The sequence below is a fragment of the Phalaenopsis equestris genome, unplaced genomic scaffold, assembly GCF_001263595.1.
Source record: "Phalaenopsis equestris unplaced genomic scaffold, ASM126359v1 Scaffold198458, whole genome shotgun sequence".
Lineage (NCBI taxonomy): Eukaryota > Viridiplantae > Streptophyta > Magnoliopsida > Asparagales > Orchidaceae > Phalaenopsis > Phalaenopsis equestris.
In genome coordinates, this window is record NW_018218375.1 from 91497 (window position 1) to 115501 (window position 24005).

General features: G+C 34.7%; 1 protein-coding gene across 4 annotated transcripts in view; it reads right to left on the reverse strand.

The window, feature by feature from the left end:
- The window catches only part of LOC110035608 (serine/threonine-protein kinase CTR1), a 112802-nt gene that overhangs the window by 32449 nt on the left and 56348 nt on the right, over positions 1-24005 (reverse strand). For all 4 annotated transcript variants that reach the window (XM_020739865.1, XM_020739866.1, XM_020739863.1 and 1 more), the window contains exon 8: positions 16083-16151. In XM_020739865.1, the coding sequence (XP_020595524.1) occupies positions 16083-16151 (69 nt within the window). The remainder of the gene's footprint in view (positions 1-16082; positions 16152-24005) is intronic.

Sequence of the window (24005 nt, forward strand, 5' to 3'; positions counted from 1 at the left end):
GTTGGACAGTGAGGGAAGAAGATTGGGAAGCTGCAGCACATGCTGAAAGAGGTTGTCGGCAGGTATGGTGGGGACAATTGGATGCCATAAGGTTTAAGGAGGTTGGAGGAGAAGAGATTGAGAAGGGTTTAACACCACTTCGAATTAAAATACAATCGAAGCACCACCCATTGTCGAATACAACCCTAGCAGCGAGAGGAGTAAACTCCAAGAAGAACTTTGACACAAAACACAAGCAAAAATTAAACACTACATCTACAAAACAATAATTTATAAACTCCCACATATAGAGATAAAGAAAAGAAATAAGAAATGAAACTCCCACATAAAATGAAAGATGTGGGGCTGCAAAAATAATCCAAAAAAAAAAGCCATTAGAGACTTCTCATATGGAGGACAACATGTAAGGAAAAAAATAGAGTTGTGGTATCACCTCAAACAAATCCCGCCAGATCCACTGGACCGGTCTTATAGCATGCAGGATTTGTTGCCAGCCAGTTCAGCAGTCATGCGTAAATCAAGTATATCCCCATCAATGCAAGACAACTTGAAGAGCTTCATACACTTAAAGAGCCGTCATTCCAATTTAGGATCAAACTAAAACCTGTGGAACTCCCACATTCATTTCAAGCCGTCTATCTAACCCCTAGTATTAACTATCAATTCATCGTGAGCCATCCAAGTACTCCAATTCTCATCTTCCTTATTTGTCTCTCATTAATGTTGTTTTAATTTCTTCTTAGTTACAGGGACAACATTTGGTAGGGTTTAGCAAAAAAAAAGTATGTATCTCTTTTGCAGTAAGAAGCAAGTAATTAAATTATTATCCTATATTTCTTGTCTATAATATTAACATGATGATAAAACTACTTTTGCTCACCTTTAAGGCTTTTCATGTTCGCTTAAAGTCTACTTGCAATATAAAACAGTCCTTCTGGAATCAACAATGTCAGCCTCTTTTTGAGGAAAAGAAGTCGGAAGCTTTATCGGTGAGAAAGGATTAATGAAAGAAAATATATGGAAGAAATTGTAACTAGGGAAATCAAAAACCGAACAAAAAGGGCTATGACACCTGAATAAAGTATCCAGGAATGGTCCTCGAAAAATCTCGACAAAAGGGAAAACAGATATGGAGGTCGAGGCCCCGTGAGAAAAAAGATTTTGTTGAAGAAAATGCGTGGGAACTAGTGTGCACTCTTGGAGATTTGTCGCCAACAAAATCTATCAGAAGTGGGTTTTGATGATGACACGTCATGTTGATGAATGTCGCGATGGTCGACACTAGGGAGAGTCCTCTAAGGGATTCCATTATCAATCAACTCTTTCTCAAAACGAAACCAATCATAGCCAAAATCTCCTAATTGTAGAACGATTTGTCACACACGAAGCCTGGGGACTATTGTAAACATTACCAAGTGATTTGAATGCGCAAGAAAAGGTAGTCAATGATGAAGACAATATGGAAGTATAGGTGGTTTACAAGGATGATCATGCCTATGACCTACCTCAAAATTACTTCCATCAGTCCAGGCGGCGAACAACTCAATCCACTATTCAGTTAAAATGATAAGAAGAATGTGTTAGTTCATCGGAAGATGAGACAAAAGAAGAACCAGAAGCTAAAGAAGAGCATGTTCTCATTAACACTGTTACTTTAGCTAGAAAACAAAAAAAAATGTTGCACTTGATTAATGCTAAAGACAAAATTTTCAGCTTATTGCCAAAATGAATCAGATGATGACGTAAATTAATTCTATGATAAGGATATTACAAAAGATTAATACAATAGGCATGATTTCTGTCTCGCTTGCTAATAATCAAGTATCAACAGTGCTCGTAGTAATCCACCTATAAATGCAATACCCCGGGTATCAACAGTGCTCGTAGTAATTCACCTATAAATGCAATACCCCGAGTGTCTAGACTACATGGTGCCTTTGAAAGAAGAGTTGAATCAATCCACGTAATACCACAACCAACTTCTCAACGTGCTCCAAATGAAGCGGTACACATAATAAATGCCACTTGGAGAGTATCATTAATGAAAAAAATCATGGATGTTATAGCCTCAAAACTGGCTAAGAAACTAGTGGGTAAAGGTCGTCCTGATCGAAAGAAATACGATCAAGTGTTATATCGAAAGAGCTATTTAATATCAAACTTTAATACTTTTAAATGTAATGCTAACCCCAAGCACATTCGACTCGGTTCAAAGCATCTTACTGTTATTCTGCTAGTTTATTAGTAGTCTGACAGGATTAAATGATACGCGAAGTTGTCCAACAATTTTGTTAAGAATGTTCGCATAACTCGAAACAATATTTGCTAAGATATTTTCCTGTGCTATAAAGAAGACAATTAGTGTTTATCTCGCCCTAGACAAAAAATATGGGTGAGTTAGTGACAAAGTATGTCACGCGTTTGCATAATTTAAGTATGAAATTCAACATTTAGAAAAGGAGCATGCAATCAAATTAAAAATGGGCAACATTGAAAATAAGATGACATCCAATTTATGTATGTTTCTCTAACCACATTTAAAAAGTTGCTGGAAAAGGTTGACAGATTTGAAAAACTAGCCCTTATAAAGTCTGAAAACTATTTTGACATATCACTTCTTTTTTACTTTGATAAAAACAAAGCGAGCAACTTCTAATGTTTATAAGGGAAAACAACCCATTCTGCTATACAACTATCACTTCTAGCAGAGGCGCATAAAGGGGAGGTGTGGAAGAGTGAGTAAATTCATCTCTTAAAGAAGAAAAAAAAATATTTTTTTAGGAGAGATAGTGTCACGACCTAGCCCAGGGCATAGAGTTAATAGTGAAAATCAATTCTCTGTTATTCTAATTCTATTACTAAAAATTTAATATTCAAATAATACATGAAAGAACTACTAAAGAAAACATATAAAATTAATAAGTAAAAGTTGTATCTTTCTTGTTATTGTTCTTGTCTTTAGTAGACATTTGCTTCTATCTATTTATCTTGTTCAAATGCTTCGAACCTAGAAATAATATGAAAGTAACATAATGACTCATTTAAAGATAACTCAGGAATAAACACACTTCTAAACTATAGTAATCTAATAAGAAGAATTTAATATGTATGCAAGTAAATAAAAAGTTTAATAATACATTGGTCTTTTATATTTATTTATAAGAAATCTGATATATGTTTATAATCAATTTGATATATATTTATAAGAAATATGATATGTGAATACATGCATCAATGGCCTTTTTCTAAAATGAACAAACACTAATATTCTATATGTATTTATGCTAACTTTACTTTTACTTTATACTTTACATAAACATATGATTCTATAAGGATCACCACAACAGCCTAACAAACCCTCGACAGATATTGCCCCATCAGCTTTCGTCGGCACAACAGTTAGCGATCTACACATTGCAAATGTTTAGAATGGAAAGACCCTTACCAGCTCCATACCAATATTATCTCATCGGCACAGCGGTTAGTAATCTAGACATTACAATTGTCTGGTGAGATAAATTTTAGTCTACTCGCCTCTGGCCCATTTTATCCAGTCGACACAGTAGTTAGAGATCCAACCATCACAATTATCTAGCGTGGTAGATAAACTTTACGCGTGTTGGTACACTATCGTCCCCTGCCAGTACCATTGGGGTGAACTCTTTCTCTGAACATGCACATACAAGCATTTACATATAAGCTATTTCATTTTTTATAAGATACATTAATTTGAGATATCTTTATGAATCTACTAACATGCATCTTTACTCTGCTATACAACTATTCGTCATTCATAACTTTCAAATCAAGCATTACACTTTTCTCAAACATATCTTTTCTATCATGCATATTTCTATCATGTTTATCATTTATATCATGTGTATCATACATATCATGCATCTAATATACTTCTTTCAAGCATATCTTGTATATATTTTCTAACATGCATATATGTTTTATCTAGGAATATGAAAAATCTAAATAAATTAGAGCATACATAGAGTCAAACATACATTTTGAAATAAAAAGAATTACTGAAATTTAGAAATATAATTACTCACTTCAGTTGTTACGCTAAAATCTTAATCTCCGATATCTAGCTCGAGATTGCAGTGACTTCTAAATTGAGTTTAATAACCTATCAAAACATAATATTTAGATTTTTAAGATTTAAACAATTCCTATTAATAAAATTAATTTTCTTATCTTAGGAGTAATTTACCTGAAATTTAACGGAGTCGACCTACAACCATCTTTTGCACGCTTGACTCAAACTCGCCACCTCATGTAACTAACCCGAAATCATAAACGAAATAGGAATTCATAATATATTAGTTCATTTAGTAATTTAACTTAAGAAAAACACTGATTTGCCAAAACACACTGATTTGCCAAAACACACCTTAAACGACTTTCTCCAAAATTGCCAAATTTACTTTCTATCACCTTCAATCATAATTCTCTAGGTGTCGCCCAATTCGACTTATTGTGGCTCTTGCACTGTAACAATGGACGTACGCCAAAATACAAAAGTCTTAAAGAATCAGATCAACCCAGCAATCCAAATTACCGCCCATACCGTAGAGCTATGGATAAATTACTAGTTGCAAAATCAAGAAGATAGTGCTATGTTCACTAGTTTTAATGAAATCTTATACAATAGATCATTTGATAAAATGTGACTATAATGTACAAGGTCTGATGAAGCCAATGAAGGACTTTATTGTGCACATCAATCAGGTCCCAAAATGACAATGAAGATCAAAAGATTAGGCTATTAGTGACCATCAATGGTAAATGATTGCATTGAACATACAAAGAAATGTCATCAATATCAAATTTATGTGACATAAAACACTAGCCTCTTAACTCATTACACCCAACAAGAGTATCATGATCATTTAAATGTTGAGGCACAAAAGTAATTGGACTAATCGATCTACTATCATCCAAAGGATACCACTTCATACTAACTACAAGTGATTACTTCTCAAAATGAGCTGAAACTGTCCTGTTTAGAAAAGTTACTGTTGAATAAGTTATCATTTTTTTCACTCACAACATTATCTACAAATTTGTAATGTCATCTCATATTACTTGTAATGACCAAGCTTTTAAAAGTACAAAGATATACAAATTCGTCCATCGGCACAAAATTGATTGGTTTTACTCTTCAATATACAAAACAAGAGCGAATGGCTTAGCAAAAGCTTTAAATGAGACATTGGTTAAGCTACTTAGAAAGAACTTCACTAAAAATAAATGATAATGGCATATTAAGAAGAAGGAAGCATTTTCGGCTTATCACACTACTTATAAAACGTCGAGTAAAACTACTCCTTATGCATTGGCGTTCAGAGTTGAGCAACATTACCACTTGAAGTTGAGTTGTCATCACTTCAAGTGGTTGTCTAATATAACCTTAACCAGGAGCAAAATGCTCACCTAAGAATGGAAGAGCTGAAAACACTAAATGAAATGAGACTCTTAGCTCAATAAAATCTTGACATTTATAGAGCAAAGAATGCCTCAATTTTTTTTATCACAAATTGCATCCTCTCAAATTTCAAAAAGGCGAATGGGTCTTGATGTTGAAAAGGCCAATTGCTCTATTTTAAAAAGTTTGTGGTAAATTCATGCCTAATTTCAAAGGCATGTTTGTTATTGAGAAAATCTATCATAGAGCAATTCATCAACTTATTAATTTGAATGGTCATCGACTAATGTCACCAATCAATGGTTGATCCTTGAAAAAGTATTACACATAGTGACATATATAGAGGCACTATGTTTGAAATTTCAATTCAAAATATGATATTTATTTCATGTTTGTATGTTTTCATATTTTATTTGAGATTTTCTTGTAACTAAATAATGCATTTAAAAATTATTATAAATTTTCCCTTGCAATTCTTGCAGCATTTTTTTTCTAGTTTATTTGAGTTGGCGTCAAGTATAAACCTAAAATATTAAAAATATTTTACAAGGCTAAAATTTACGCTATAATACAAGGAGCATTTTTGAGAAAATTTATATAAGATGCATTTAATTTTTATCTATAAGACAAGGTCATTACTTGGGTTTAAATCAAGCTTTAAAGCCGAGATACCAAAATATAATGCCAAAATTTTCCATTAGAAAGCATAGAATATTAGAGCTAACATCAAACGCCAATACTGAAAAACCCCAAATATTTGCTAACAATTACCACAAGATAAAAAGGATATACAATATAAATTTAAAGTTCAATTACTTATTTTGATTAACAAAGATCTTAAAAATTGAACTAGTAATACTTCAAGATTTGCAAGCTTACTCAAGTTGGAAGAAAGTAATTTCTATAAGAGCTCAAGTCTAAGTCTAAAGTGGGTCAAGAAGCTCGAACTCAATAAGCCCAAATATGATTGAATCGCTCATGGCTCTTTTCACTCAACGAGCCAGAAAAAAGGCCGTAGTGAAAGAACAAGCTCTTCTTAACCATTAAACCATAAAAATGTTGGTAGTAAAATAGCTCCTACCTTATTAGTCTGTGACAGGAATTATCTAGTTCCAAAATCATCCAATTTGATAAGTTCAAGTATTCCAACTCCAAGGGTCATTTTCAAAGAATTTACATTTAAAATAAAATCCATAAGTATACAAGCTAAAGTTTATTAAGTTGAAAGTTCGTCATAGTCCAAACCTAGGATTCACACGAGTCAAGAAAATCGGACATAATAAGCTCCAATATGAAAAAAAAAGCCACAAAAACAAAGCTCAAATTTTGCTAGTCTGATTGCAAAGACTATCAAATCCTAAGTCAATTCAACTTGATAAAGTTGAAGCGGACTGGATTACGAAATATTTCATGATTAGTTAACATGTGAAAGAATATCAAAGGAAATGAACATTGCTCAAGAAAGCATCGAGCTGAGCTTGGTGTCAAACTCATATTAAGAGAGCCTAACTTCTTCCAAAAGATTTAATCAAATGTAAAGCAAAGGCCAAGGAACACCTTTTCATCAAATAAGCGATCAAAACATAAGGCACAAGGCCGAAAAGTTATCCCAAGTTCATTTAAAGCACAAGGCAGAGCTAAATGAAACTTAATCATCAATAAGTCTGATAAAATATCAAGCATATGATCGATAATTTTTATGTCACAAAAGCAATAAAAACTAAAGCTAGTTCATATGCATACATTATTCGACAGAAATACTAGATAGAACTTCAATACAAAAGGGGAAATAAAAGAAGAGATAAGAAAGAAGCTTTCTGAAATGATAAAATAGTACAAATGTCAGGCTATAAGAAAATGAAAGAAAAAACATCATAAAAATCGGGCCTGCAAAGCTTGAAGATGCATAATGAACTTGGTAAGAGCCTGATACATCATCTCAGTAACCTGCAGTTCCATTGCTTCAGTCAACGCTGACTCAGTAGTTACTAAGGTCAGGTTGTAAATCTGGCATCGTCGCTTCTCCCTCTCAATCATTCGTATTTGTCTAGCATGCTCCACTTAAAGGTCAACTATGCACGATATACTATCTTCATCTCCCATAGAAAATATTTTATACAAGCTCTAAAACTCTCAATCTCACCTGAAGTACCAGATGATTGCTAACCGCTTGGGGGCTTTAAGGCACCACTCAAACTCATTATGTGTAGTGTTAGTCTCCTCGAGAAATCTCCTAACCTTTTTATGAAGGTCAGTTAATGAGGCATTTGTACGAGTAATAGCAAGAGCTCTGAGTCTACGAACCAAAAACTCTGCCACCCAACACTAAAAATTTTGATATGACATTCACGTCAGTGTTAAAGTTCTCCATTGATTGAGGTGATTCTGGATCTAATCCAAATATTAATCTCCAAAAAAATGTCAAGCATACTCCTGCAAATATCGATGCCTAGAATCAATAAATGAAAGGCGTCAACAACAAATCTCAAACTCGTAATCTGCCCCTGCTAGCACTGTTTAGAATAATAAAATAAGAGTATCTACATGGAAACACATACATGTTAAAGTAAAAAGGAAGAGTATTAGCTGAAAGCTATGCTGAAACATCCACTAAAAAACTGTCTGAATAGGATATACTAAGTACGATGGCTAAATCAAGAGAAGTGGAAGCTTGAATCAACTCATCAGATGACAACTCCACATCATTCGACGTCTTAAGATAAGAAGAAATCTCTTCTAATGACACCAGGGGATTGTCAATATGGACATGTGCTTGATCCGCAGAAGTATAAGAAGGCTCGCTATGTCTAGATCTAATGTGTCTATCTGTTGAACGAATATCACTAAAAGGTGAATGTGATTCCCTGGCTCATTTTTTGGCCGATAAGAGACAGTCTTTCCTTCCGCTAAAAACTCATCTTCTCTCCATCTACATCATAAGCAAAGGATTACATAAAAGGAACAAAAAATAAAATATTTAATAGAGCAGTATATGACAAATTTTTCTGATAAAAAATTGAAAATAATAATAACAAGTTTACATGTGCTATCTCCGATATATGGAACACTGTAACGAGGCTTAGACCTCGAAAACACCTAATAATCTCACATGACACTCATACATACAAGCATTGTGCCCCATGAAAAGAACAAAGGAAAAACTCACCCAATTAAAGTGAGTATAGCTCACTTCTACGAGGATATTTGGTGCGACTATAAAGAACCTTGACTTAGTATTGAGCCTGAGCAAATGAATTCAAAATCTATTAGTTATATAAAAACTAGCATCTACAAGCACTGAACCCATAGAATAAGTGTTAACGACCCATTGTATATGAAATAATCCATGATAAACAGTAGTTTGAGAATACCCAAATTGACGAGCCACCCCGTTAAGCTAATAGCCTTCCAAGATGACCAAACATCCATACCTATAGCATAACCATCCTGAGCATAAGTTGACAAAATACTCGGCCACCGACAATAACCGCACTCAGAAAAATAGATTATATCTACAACAAAAATTAACGTTGTCAACCATATCGATCTCTAAGAAGTAGTCTGGAAGGAGGTTTTTATCCGACTGATGAATGAGAGAGAACCAATCTACAAACAAGTGAGGTGATAAGAAAATAAACAAATCTACTCCGCTCTCGTGCTAGTGTGGAAGAGGCCTGAGATAGTTGAAGAACTGTAGGAAATCCTCATACCACAAAGTAGGCATGACACCTTAGGCATGAAAGCCCAACAACTGTGAATATTAATTCGCACATATTAATAATCTCATAACAATGTGATGTCTCGAAGCTCAAGTAAACTAGACTTTGAGATAAGTAGTAAAACTCTATATATTTGGGCACGTACTATTGAATCTAAAGAAAGAAGCTCCACATGTGAAAGACCTCCAGCAGCTAATAAAATACCCAAACACACAAAACCATCCATAGAGAAAGCACCAAATAGGTAGCTAAAAAAAAAACTAAAAATAACTCTGCACCTATACTCCACTGCCCTTTATTGTTCTCTTTCTTGGTCCTCCCCAATTAATCCCTCGGACGCCTGAAACCCTAGCCTCGCCTTTTAATTGAACAAGAGCACTAACCCGAGCCAAACAATCCCTCTTTTCATATATATTGCAACAAATTAGTACATTTGTTGTAAAAAAAATCTAAAATCAAAAGAAAAAAAATTGTTTTAGTTTGTCGTAATCTTGCTTAAGTACCAAACCCTATACATGGAAACAGAGAGTCTGACGCTAGTATCATGCTTTTAGAAGACTGCGCCTAAATGCTCAAACTGGCGCCTAGGCGCCAGAATCGGTTTTTTTTAAGATACAATGTATTTGGACGAATTTTAAAGGGAAATTTGAAGTGACTCTTGAGGATTTCAAAGGTTATTTTAAGGAGGTGAGGGTAAGTCTAGTGTGGTGGTTGCAATTGGGGTTGTTGAGAAGAGAAAGGAAGGTGTGTGTGGTGCATGTCTCTTCAGGGGAGAGGGAGTGTCTATTGGGGTGAGATTGTAAGGAGAGTTGAAAATCCTTCAAAGGAACTTCAGAAGATTTACTTGGAGGGAGTTTGAGATAAGAGTTTTATATTTTTGTTTGAGTATGTTAAAGTTTATTATGTAAACTTGATTTTAAATATCAATCCATGTGTTATTGAATTTTATCCATTAAATCTGAATAGTTTTCTTTATCTTTCTCCTTATGATGAGAAATACTCATGTGTAGGATTATAATTATTTAAAATTTCTTTTAATTTTAATATTGTAATCGTATATTGCTTCATTCTTAATTTATTTATGCAATTTGGCCAATTCATAAGTTAAAAGGATATTATGAAAATGTAATGATCCGGGAGGGTTATGCTTTTCCTCAATTAGTAATTACCACACTAACATTTAGGATGAAGAAAAAGTAATCTTGGGGTGAGTGCAAATCTTGGGGTGAGTGCAAAGAGTACAAATAGATAAGGAGATAAGATTTAGCGGGTGTAAATTGATAAATTCTAGGGCGACAGGCTAGAAACTTAACCAATTTGATCTAGGGATTGGAACTTAAGGCTAGGTTAGCCATAATTGAGGGCTTACGTGCATACTTTAGAGTGATAGGCTAGAACCTACCCAGCATAACCAAGGATTTAGGAACTTAACCCTAGGTTACTTAATATTTTTTATGCACTTGTAAGAGGGTAAAGAATAAGTATGCTCTTATTTGTCAAAAAAATTAAATTTAAATTTATAAACATTCAATTCCTAAATTTATTATAATCTCATTACAAGGAGAAGGATTTTCATACAATTTGAACTCTTCTACATAAAACTAGTTTAGAAACATTTAACATTTTTTAAGTTTATAAATAGAATTTATAGGTATTAGTTACTTCTTTATACACATACAATTTTGATCTTCCTAGATAAGTTACCAGTAATTTAAATAGAATTTTACTAAATCGATATAAATAGTTTTTCCTTCCCCGTGAGATAGATACTTGGGGACTAAAAGAAAATTCTATATTACTTGAAACGATACGTGCGCTTGCGTAGTATCCCAAGTGTGTAAAATTAAATTGTGGAGAAAATCAAGAATTATTTGTTAAATAACACTCCGTCGAGAATTAAGGGTGCAAGCACATACGGGCAGTGGGAGTTAAGTTTTTGGCACCATTGTATGAGATTGAAATTAAGTTTTTGGCACCACACACTAAGCACACACTCAAAATAATTTCATACCAGTAAGGAGGTGTTTTGAGCTCTCTATTAGTGTGGTTTGGCCCAAAGACTCCATAAAAGTAGTTGTTACGACCATAGTCCAATGATCGGATGGTTACCGCCAAATGACACCATTATATTACGGTGTCATGGTCGCACACTATGTGTTCTCCAAAGACTTTCTACCCTTTGCATTGTGAACTATAACAATATAATAAACTGTCATAAAGTTGCATATCAGCTAATGTCAACTTAAATTTATTTCTATAGCCAAACATCCACCATAGGTGCAACCTAAACTTCGTGGCAAGAATCCAATAATCTGGTTGGGTCAACTTCCTCTTTTGACTAAGTAGATCAGGAACCACAAAGTGCTATTATTTATGAAATCATGAAATCTTGATCAAGTTCTTCATCATTTAATTCACCATTTGTTTTCAGCTCAAGGTGACATATTTTACAATCTAAAACTAACTCTACTGTTATTATATGATGAATATTCAGTGTTAAATGACTAGCCTTAATCGAAAAGTGCTATTATGTTATCTAGATAGATAATTAACTAGAGGGACTGATGCCTACGGGAAATCTTGAACCCCAGTGGTAAAATCTCTAGGTAGTGTCTTATCTATATTTCATCTATCTTCTAAAAATTTGACCCAAAATACCAAACACAAAAGCTCTCAACAATAGAGTCTGGTTTGTCAAATTTGTTGAGCCCACAGCTTGTTTTGTCAAATTCATGATGTTTACTTAACCTTGCAATTTATATGTGATCATGTATCAGACTCCAAGCACCTTCTGACCTTTTTCAATCTTGGCTATATAAGCATCACTTGACTGATGATTTCACTCATCGTTAGATTCTTGCAATCCTACAAAGAGCATGCTTCAACCTAATGATTCTTCATCTTGCCGTCAGTTGGTTCTTCTATCTAAACCTTGATGGTTACTGAGAAAAACCTCTCCTCTAATACCACGTCTTCTCATAAATTAATCATTAATGGCACTTCAACAATCATCAAAGCTTCTCCTCAAATCTAACACTCACAGGACACCAAATTAAGAGGGTAAAATTACCTTCCAATGAGTTTATTCAGTTATGATGTTCATAAAATTAAAATGCAAAGATGGTTATCTCGCTAATGTGACCACTCCTCAAGAAAACAAAAAAAAAACCGAATTTAGAAAATTAACATGTTGAAAATAATTTAGTTATGTACTGGCTCATTAACTCCAAGAAAAATGAAATGGCTGAAATTTCATGTTCTATGCTACCCCAAAAAAAGGTGGGATGCAACAAAAGAGACTTATTCAAATAATAAGATTATTGCTTGGTTGCTTACTTTGCACAATCTTGGATAAGTGATCTATCTATTACTCAATAAAAATAATACTATTAAAAAATATTGGCAATAATTGGATAAGTTTGAAAAAGCTAGATTGATAGTCTCAGAGGATGCAACTAAGAATTAAAAATTAAAAAAAAAAATAAATTTCTCCTTTGACCAAATGAAATTTATGATAAAGTTCGAAGAAAAAAATTAAAACAAACAGTTCATTCAAGAAGTATGTTTTGAAGAAGAAAAAGATAAAAACTAGAAGAAAATCCTGATGAGAGACAAAGGCACTCCGACAACTTAAGAAAGCTTCAAATTCGATGTGCATGCATCCAACAAAAATTCCTCAAAAAAGAAAATATAATTGTGTTTAGCATAACAAATTTGGACACATAAGAAACTTGATGATTGAAAACAAGAGAAACATGGTCATAGACTCCTAGCAATCAATAGTGAATCTCCAAAATAACTTGCATCCACGATTTTATCATTCAGCCGAGCAGATGGAAATGTTGAAAGAGCTTTTCAGCAAACTACAAAGGTTCCCACTGCCAACAACATTTATGAGCATTTCATTGACTCCTAAGAAAGGTACGGTCATAAATGCCTTAATTCAAAGATTGAAAAGACCCTCCAAAATATTTTACCACAACTAATCCATCTAACTTAATATTTTCAAAATAACAAAAAATAAATAAGGAATTGTACACACAAGACACACCAAAGGAGGAACTCGCCTCCGAACCAAAGACAAATTGCCAAATTAAGACAAAATGCTCTCCATGACAAGGATTAGACGAGCTCATTGGTTAATTTCAAATCTCATTCGCCAAGTCGAATTTCAAGAAAACTCTCTCAAGGGGTTCACACAACTAATCCATCAAGATCTAGGTTGTTCTATAAGTTGAGCTCAAGAAAAATTCACCAACCAAACTCAAAAAGAACCCTCCAAAAGCAACACTGAGCTCACTAGACCAACTCAACCCAAATATCTTCAGAGTGGATGTTTGTCTAAGCGAACAAATCAAAGTTGAGCTTAACTTATAGAAGATTTAGTGTCCTATCAGGTATATCATATGATTCACAACTCCAAAAAGTAGAATATCTCTGGGGAACATACGAGTCATAGTCAGTGACTATTCTATAATGGAGCTCTTGAGCCAAGCCACTATATAAGAGGGTTATATTCATGATGCTCCTTTTGTGAAGCCCTTAAGCCAAATCAAGTGAACAAAGAATTGGAGCCACCTTTTTTACTGGCATAAGGTTATATTAAATGTGAATATAGTAACATACTCGATATGACATTCACCCATTTTGAAATGTAATTAACCTCAAAATTGGTACCCTCAAAAAAAAGTTGTGAAGAGTGGAATTGTTTTATCTTAAAACATATAGAGATTAATTTTGGATGTGTTTTACTTTAAGCATTTGGTGATTAATTTCATTTGACCGTTTTATAAATTTCATGATTTAAAAACTAATTTTATGAATAGACTCCCTCCGGTTGAGATTCACAATCAAAACATCAATAATATGAAAATTTGAATAACTTGAAATATTCATATTTGTTATTTAATTGGAACTTAAAACTTGAATATCACTAAACATCAAGCATATCAACTTCAGTCCACTTGAAAAGTAAAATTGGATTGGTTCAATGAAAACCTTGGCATGACAACTTCAGCATTTGAGCTCGCCTACAAATAAGGTTGTCCGTTCGAGAATGTGCATGATTTAATGAAATTAAACTAATTTTTGAAAAGAGAATTTGGATGCTTCTCAAGGCAAATTAGATTTTAAAATAAAGTATATGAGCACACAAAGCATTCTAATGCATAAGTTTAGGTACATAAAATTATCGTTGGAGCACATGTGAGTGGACAAAGCTTACTTTTTTATTAGCCCGTCTAAAAATCTCAAACCTAGTATTTGAACATTCAACACATTGATTGAAGCACATGCAGGTGTTTTAAAATTGATCTTTGAACTAAATTTGGAAAACTTTGTACATCTTTCAAGACAAGTTATAATTTAGTTGAAGCTTTCTTTTAATGGTGAAGCTAATTTTTAATAGGCATAGCATTCCAAACCTCTTACTAAGTGCATTGGCAGGATTGCGTAAAGGTATTTAAAATTATTTTAAACTAGCATGTGCAACATTCTCACACATTATAATTAAAAAACTAAAATATAGTTTGGAGCACATGAAACCATTTAACATTTATTTTAAGCTAATTGGCACATCAATCTCATACCATATAATTGAAATTTTAATATATAGGCCGGAGAACACATAGGTATTAACTTTGAGTATGAACACATCTCATTGTACTTATATAATGCCCCAGAACTTCAGAGCATTTGAATGATGTACTTATGTGAATAAATATTTAGACTTTATTATTTGCAAAAATATAATATCATTGGAATATGCACAAATATGCCATTTTGATGATAAGAATTTTGGTTTATATCCATTTATAAAAGTGTAGTGTATCCAATGGCGATCAGGACAAATAGAAATCATATTTAGCGTTAAAAATAACAATATTTGTTTGCATTTAGCTTTCATTTGTTTGCAATTGGTCAATTGTTTGTAGATAAATCCTGTGTTGAATTCTTAAGTGTTCAACGTGACATTGTCTGTGTCAACTAGCAAAATATAAAGTTCCTTCCCAATCTTGCTTATGCTTGTTGATAAGCTTTCAAGTCCTTTTAAATTCTTGGTGGAGTAAGGAAATTTCATTCATCACTCACAAGTGAGTTGCTAAGTTCGTCACAATTTCATATTCACACTCACTAGTGAGCTATTAAGCCATGTTTTTTTCCACAAGGGAGCAACATAATTTATTATAGTTTTCACATGCCAGTTGAGGAGCACTCATGTTTACAGATCTCAAAAAGTGCTCATTTATGAATTATCAAGTCTCCCATTGTCCAACTCAAAATTTTGTTACGGTTCTCATTCAGCATTTTTGGTATGATAATTTAAGTGTCAAATTTATTCTTAAAGTTTTGCATTTTTTCTATTTCTTGATTAAGTCATAATGATACTCAACAAGTTTACTTAATTTTGTTTTGTGCAAGTTCGTTCGCCAAAAATTTCGACAGCCTCCTAATATCATCCCCATTTTGAAGGTGCATCGAGAGTGTCGGGCCTCACCGCATGATTGGTGTCTCGGGACACTGTGACCAGGATTCCTTCTACCTTACCATACTTAAACCTTAACCAAACACGTGTAAACTTTAATACCTCCAAGATAGGATTTCCTCACCACATTAGAATTATGTGCATCAGTACTTAATTTGCAATTTTTTTAATTCTATTTGGGTCCCTGGCTGGTATAAAAGGCGATAGCTAAGACAAGCAATAAGTAGACCAGGCATATGGAAATAAATTGCACTCAGTGCACAAGCTAGTGTTCAGAATTTTGAGCGGAAAATGTATTTTATATATTATTCCTGTTGCAAATAGGTTTCCCAGAGGCCACTACTGCTTAATATCAGAAGAAACAAGATGAAACTGTGCATCATAGAGTAGAAGAAATGTGAATTGTAACAAAATAATCTAGTCTGTCATTTAATGAACCTACCTCCCTCAAAAATTCTTTCATCTGATCATCATAGAAATCTTGATCTTCAAGGACCTTCACTGCAACATCCTGCATGCCATGCTTTTAGTTAACCGAACAACCAATCAATGAACTGTAATCAAGAAAATGAAGGAAATAATCATATCAAAAAATGCAATTGTTAATAAACCAAAAACAAAACTGATGAGCAAAAGGTTATTACATCATTATAATGTTTTACTAAAAAAAATTTTCTGTGGTAGCATGCTTCTAAACGATGTGAGTACTTGGATTTCTAAGAAATAAAATGTACAAGCCCGTTAAACATCACAGAATTTACAGCTAATTAAGCCAGAGAAACAACTGTGACAACTTTGGCATTGAATGTAACATAAAATTTATTCGAATAATTTCTTATCCTAAATCCCGATATTCTCTGAAACATTAGGAATGCAGAGAAGAACGGGATTGCTTCATTAATCTTGATTATGGTCAGTGGCTGTTTATGTTGAGAATAATGGAGACCGGTCCACTTCTTATTTGGCAGTTTCTTCTTTATGGCAGCAAATTGGAATGCTGTTGAATTAATTGCTAAATTAATTACTCTCTAATTTGTTTCCTTGTTATTCGCTTGCCGCATATGGTGCTTTACATATGTACTTCCCGCCAGAACCTTCTTCCCGGATCAAGAATTCTGGAGGCTTTCCAAAACGGGCCTTTCTTGATTTAATGGGGTGAAAAGGAAGGATTAACCTATGCTTCTAATGCATGGCAGCAGGTTCAGCTCTTACTATTAATATCATCTTCGGTCTTTGGCTTAGGAGTGAACTGCTCCACTATTTCTTCTTCTTCGGCAGAGGCATGAGCTGTAAAAATAGAGAGAAGGGTTCGAACAGGTGAATAGTTCGAACAACAGCACTTCGCGTGAAGAAGCAAGTTCCGGGTTTTCTTCTCTTTCATATTCTTCTAACTGTAGCACTCGGTTAGAGAGAGTTGGAAAGAGAGAGGAGAGAGAAAGCAAGAGAGAGCGAAGAAGAGAGAGAGAAAAGAGAGAGTTCCTTCTTGTAAACGTCGAGGCGTTCGACGGTGTAATCCTCAAGCTAATAAAATCCTTTACAACTTCGAGGACGTAGGCAATTTATCGAACCACGTAAATTTGTGTATTATATTGTTTTTTCTGTTGTTAGAATTTAACGTACAAGTTTTTCGCTTTATTATCATCGTTTTTTACAATAATTGATATCAGAGCCTTGGTTCGGATTTCAGGAAAGCGATGGCTAGAGATGAAGTGATGGCATCAATGATCGAGAAGTTTAATGACATAGATATTGATTACTGGAGGCTGCAGATAGAAGACTACCTCTATGGGAAGAAACTTCATCTTCCGTTACTGAGAAAACGACCGGAAAAGATGGATGAGGCAGATTGGAATATGTTGGATCTACAGGTTCTGGGGTTGTTCGATTAATCCTGTCGAGATTCGTTGCCCACAACGTCATCAAAAAAAAAACTACTGCAGATCTCATGACGGCTTTATCAAGTATGTATAAAAAGCCATCAGGGAATAAGAAGTTGTACTTGATGAAAAAATTATTCAACTTGAACATGGTGGATGGTGTACGTTGCACAACATATAAATGATTTCAATACCATCACAAATCCATTGTCGTCTGTTCAAATTGATTGTGATGATGAGATACATGCGTTATTATTGTTAGCTTCATTGCCGAATAACTGAGAAGCTATGAGGATGGTTGTTAGCAATTCTGCAAATAAATCTAAACTGAAATATGATGATATTCGTGATTTGATTTTTGTTGAGGATGTGTGCGGAAAAGATTCTAGCGAGACCTCGGATTCGAGTTTTGCACTGAATGTTAATTCCAGAGGGAGATCATAAAATAAAAACTCAAATAGAGGAAGATTAAAATCAAAACACAGAGGCAAGAGCAAGTTAAAGCTTGGTCAACAAGCAACCAACTAGAATTGTGATAAAGTTTGCCACATAAAAGGAAACTGCATAAATCTGAAGAAAACGGAAGATGATAGCGCTAATGTTGTAATTGAAGAAGTACATAATGCACTATTGCTGGTTGTTCACAATTTTGTTGATGACTGAATACTGAATTCAGGGCTTCCTTCCATACATCTTCCCACCAAGAGTTGATGCGAAATTATGTTGTCGGTGACTTTGGGAAGGTATATATGACCGATGGAAAAGCTCTGAACGTGGTGGGATGGGAGACGTTGATATTGCACTCCCTAACAAAAGCAAATGAACTTTACAAAAGATCAAACACATTCCTGAGTTGAAAAAAAAATTCATTTTTGTTAAGTAACTTAATGAGGGTGGTCATTCAGTAGCGTTCTCAGATAACACCTGGAAGGTTACCAAAGAAACATTAATGCTTTCTCGGGATAAGAAAACTGACACACTATATATGACTACAGGTTTACTCAATGCTATTGTTAGTACAGTTGCAGAGTGTATGATAGATTTGTGGCATTGCAGGCTTGGTCACGTGTCAGAGCTATGAAGAAATCTTGCAATATGAAAATTCGAGCAAGGGGAGCTAGCCATGAAGAAGCAGACGGATTTCCTGCTAGGAAATCAGAATTGGGAGCTGACAGAACTTCCATCAGAAAAGAAGACATTGCACAACAAACGGGTGTACCAGGTGAGACTGAGTTTGATGACAGTAAGAGGTACAAGACTAGACTTGTTCAAAAAGGCTTTCAATAGATGCAGTTTATTGTCTGCCCATGCGGTGGGAGGTGTAAGGAGAAACACGAGTAACTCAGAAAAGAACTTGGAGGCAGAAAGTTATGTTAATGCTGATATGTCAGCTGAGGGAGTTACTCTTAAGAAACTGAAGTAGTGCACAACTTTAGTTGGTCTTTTAACGTGAAGACAAGGGCTTTCAGTTGTAGAGGTGGAGGATATCACTTTTGAGAAAAAGGTCGATACAGCCAATAGGTGATGCAGCTTGTGTCTCAGTCTCCAAGTGGGAGAATTGTTGAGAATAACGAAGACCGATCCACTTCATATTTGGCAGTTTATTCTTTAGGGCAGCAAATTGGATTGCTGTTGAATTAATTAAATTAATTGCTCTCTAATTTGTTTCCTTATTATTCATTTACCGCATTTAATGCTTTCAATATGTACTTCCCACCAGAACCTTCTTCCCGAATCAAGAATTCTAGAGGCTCTCCAAAGTGGGCCTTTCTTGCTTTAATGGGTTGACAAGGAAGGATTAACCTATGCTTCTAATGCATGGCATGCGGGTCCAGCTCTTCCTATCAATATCTTCTTCACTCTTTGGCTTAAGAGTGAACTGTTCCACTATTTCTTCTTCTTCGGCAAAGGCATGAGGTGTAAAGATGGAGAGATGGGTTCGAACAGGTGAATAGTTCGAACAACAGCACTTCCCATGAAAAAGCAAGTTCCGAGTTTTCTTTTCTTTGATATTCTTCAACCTGTAATTATGTTCATCTTTTCTTATCCCGATTAAGACAATTTCGCATATCAAGCCTAATTTATTATTAGACCTTTTTTTTAACTTCAATTTTGCAAATGATTTAAAACAATTCAAATGTTGAATTAGAATTTCCATCAAAATCAGATTTAACATTTGATCAACTAGTAGGCTTTAAATGCGTGAGTTATTATCTTCATAATTCAAGCACAATACTTTAGGTCCTCTAGTTGAATTAACCTCCAAATTATATTAATTACAATTTTATTTTTATCATGAGACAGGTGGCAAGTTGGTTTCTATCTTTTAACCCATTATATTTCAATCATCCAGAAAGTTCATTATAATCAATATTTTTACCCATTTTCCCTTTGATTAATCCTAAAATTTAATTAAGGTATTAAAATTCCAAAATTATCATTTTACCCCTGGGGCTTCCCACTCCATAACTTTTCAAATGAAAATCAAGTGACTCACAAAAATAAGTTAAAAAAGGACTATAAGAAAACACTTGGGGAAAAACTCGAAAGAAATAATAAGTGAACAATAAAAAGCCAAATTAAACTATAAGCATTCAAGTTCGCTGGGCTCAAAAACTGTGTATATATACTTGAGGGACTTCGAAGGCTACTATCGGTCATCCGAATGTATAGAGTCTGACATTCAACTAAAAGGGTGTTCTACTATACCAACGTAGGAGGGTACTCCTTAGCCCGGTACTGGTGATTGACAAGTGAACAATCGAATTTACATTTAAAATTTATATTTTAGCATGCACATAAGTTTCATGCAGAGAAAGTTGTAGCAATTTTGTAGTTAAAATACTTTTGCAAATGTAGTATCTATTTTATTTCTGTTTTTATCAGTTTTGTGGAAATATGATTGTCCATGAGTCGATCACACTGTTGAGCGTGGGACCGCCAACAACCTAAGAGGGCAAGTGTGTTCCACTAGTCTTATGTCGGTGAATAATATTATCATCCTACGGTTCATCGGGTCCGATGTTATAGGATGAAACATTATTCTGCTCTACCACCGGCATGCCTTTGTCATCATCGCCCCTTCCTTTTTTATGCTAAAATGTCATTGTAAACATGTAATATTAGAAGAAAAGAATGATAAGCATCCAAGTTGGGGAGTTAGTTTGTATGAAAGCAAAGCACAAACCTCTCCACACTAAGGCTAGCCGAAACACCCACCACCTTACCTCCCTCTTTCTCTTTTATTTCTCCTTTTCATTTTTCTTCTCAAATAATTTTGCATTGCAAGCCTCTCTAGCCTCCTTCACGTTTTCCAGAAAATGTCTTTTTTTTATTTTGCACAACTCACTCATGTTCCAAGGCCTCAATCCTGTAACCACTCTCATTCTTAACATTAAGCTCATTTAGTTCTCAAAGTGACCTTAATTTCCCAATTCCAGGTATACAAAAAGATGCATTTGGGGGCAATCACAAGTGACGCACTGGTAAGATTACTCATATCGCCAGGCAAGAAATCATAAGAGCAAGATCCCCCAACCACATTTTATAGATTATGAACCGTAAATGATAAAGTGTTTATAGATCTTGGCATCTGAGTGAGATCTAAAGTAAGATTCAAATATAAAGTAAGATTTAAATATCAAAGGTATCTCAAATTTTTAATAGCCTCAAACATCCTTCCTGAAATGGAGAGGCTATGGACAACAAACAAATGCTGCTACGAAAAGAATATTTACAAACATACCACCTAATTCCCATACATTTTAATATTTGGGTGGTGTAGAGGTAGAAAGGAAAAAATTTGGGGTGCTAGATTTGTAAATACATATGAATTAAAAAATCCGCACACCTATTTTCAAAATTTGGATGTTATATATGTAAATATTTTTAAAATCCAAAAATTGCAAATGATAAATGGATCCTTTCATATTTTCAAGATGCAAGGCACCAAAGTCCTCCAACAATTGAAAACGTGAATAATCTTTCCAGATTTTCGAAATGCAACCAAACATCTCAAATTTTCGCAAATGAGCCTCCCAAAGCAAATAATTGGTACCATTCAACATGTTAGCCATGTAAATATATGAGAAATTTAGTGGTAAGTATGAATCAAAAATATTAGAATCTGAGCAACAGCATAAAATAGCATATTTACCTCACCTCCCTAAGAACAAAATCCCTTTATAATCTCTTAAAGACCTTTACAATCATCAAATGAAAGAAACTAATAACATTGTATCAAACCCAGCAAACGGAAGAAGATTTGTTTGTAAATCAACCAAGTGAAAAGTGAAGGGAAGAGGATGAAAAGGTCTCATTAACACAATAAATGCATGCTGAAATATAAAACTCCCAAGCAAACTTTACTTTTTTCCAAATACTGGGTAATGTTGTTAAAATATACATATGCAGTTGTGGGAGGAAGCAGGATATTGGGAGTCTATATTCATCATTGCAGCCAATATGTAACCGTCTCAAAGTTTTTAGGAAATATTAGTACAAGATCATCAAAGATTGCAATTCTTGCTTTCTCTCAAAAACAGTTGAATAATCAGACTATACATTTCTTACAAAACCGGCTATAGAAATTCAGGTTTCTAAAGCATAGAATCATCCATAAGCCTTGATGTATATTTACATTCATAGCATCCCCTATCCGTGAGAAGTTATACATCCCTTTTGCACACCCAATTTGCCCAAATGTTGAAACGATAACACAAAATAAGGATGAATTGCATGGGTTTATATGAAAGAACACCTCAAATACTTGCAACCAAAACACCCCTTATGATCGAGCACTCAATTCTCATAAATTTGCATATCTCACACCCTGAACTTTCACCTTTAGGCGCATAACACTTTACACAACTCAAAGTTTTGTTAATTAGCAGGATTTAGGCAAACCTTAGACAACATTTAGCATGAATCCTCCCTAGCAGCCAAAATAAAAGAAAATAAGTTTGAACCCCACAAGTCATTTTTTTTTATCTTGCCTCGAATAAAAAAAAATCAGAGCGAACTCGCTACCTGAAATGCACCTAGGCGATTCTGAAAATTTAGAATGCGTGAGAGATCTAAGGAAGGGGAGAAGAAGAGAGTGTTACCTCCTGAACAAACCAAAAAAGAACGAGCACAGAAGCTTTTGATTTAAGAGCTCCAAGGCAACAACACACAACTAACAGAAGCTCACGAACTCAAAGAAAAATTCGGCAGAACCTCCCCCTCTCAAAGAAGAATGCGGCCTGCCCTAAACCTCCCTCGGATGGGGTTTTTCTAGCCAAGAAGGAGAAGAAGATTTACCCAAAGCTTACCTGAGGTGAATCGAACCCTGGGAGCAACCGGCGAGAATCACGGCAAGCTCGACAGGGAGCAGCGATATCGCGACGGGAGAGGAGTAGGTCGGCAACGGGAGAGGCTAGACCGGCGACAGGACGGGAGAGCGTCAGGGCTCATGATGGGGAGAAGATCTTGCGACAGAGGAGATTCAGAAGCAGCCTGTCTCGCGACAGAGAGGAAGGGACACAGGTCGGTTCGCGAATGGGAAGGGGCATCGTGAGCGAGAGCTTAAGTTTAGAGATTTAGGACTTAGATTTATGTGAAAGAAGGATTTTTTTTATTTTAAAAATTTTTAATATTCAAAATTCTCCAATTCGTGCATGCACGGAACCACATCAAAATAGATGTCATCCCTAGGTAATTTCGACGTTTCAGACTCGTCGGCGTGGTCCGTTTCGTCATCCGGAGTCGTCCGGACAACTTTGTAGACGATCGGGTCAAAAATGCGTCAAAATTCGATTTCCGTCAAAATTTTGGTTCGAGCTCAATTGATCGATCGAAATTATGTGGATGGTTATCATGCGAGGTTTAAAAGAGATTTGGAGTGATTTTGAATTGATTTGAATGGTCAATTTGAGGAATTTGGACATCTAGTCAAATTTAGGGATGTTGGGTTGAGCTAGAGTTTAGCTATGGCCCAATTGATGGTCCAATTTGATTTGGGTGATTGTCATGAAGTGTTCTCAACATTAATTGGGTGTTAATTTTGGGGTATTCAACTAGGTGATTTTTGGAGATATGGCCAAATTGGGGCAAAATTTGGGGGTTTCGGACTTAAGTTGAAATTGGATTCAAATGTGAGTCAATTGCGTTGAGATTTGGCTTGGATTGATCATAGAAAAAATGATTTTAAGTTTCGAATTGAAATTGGGGAGAATTGGGATCGAATTGAATTCAATTGAAGGGTCCAAATTGGTTTTGGGGACAAAAGACTAAGTTTGGTATTTTGGATGAATTTGAGGATTTTGGTCAAATTTAAGGTTTTAAGGGCATTTAGGCAATTTGAGTGGATTTGAAGGCAAAATGCCAAGTTGGATATTTTGGTACAATTAAGTGTCAACCACCTTACACGAGCTATGGACCAATGAAATTCTCATTTGGATCATCTATGTACTAGTCTTAGCTAAAGGCTAGTGGGTCTAAGGGACCAT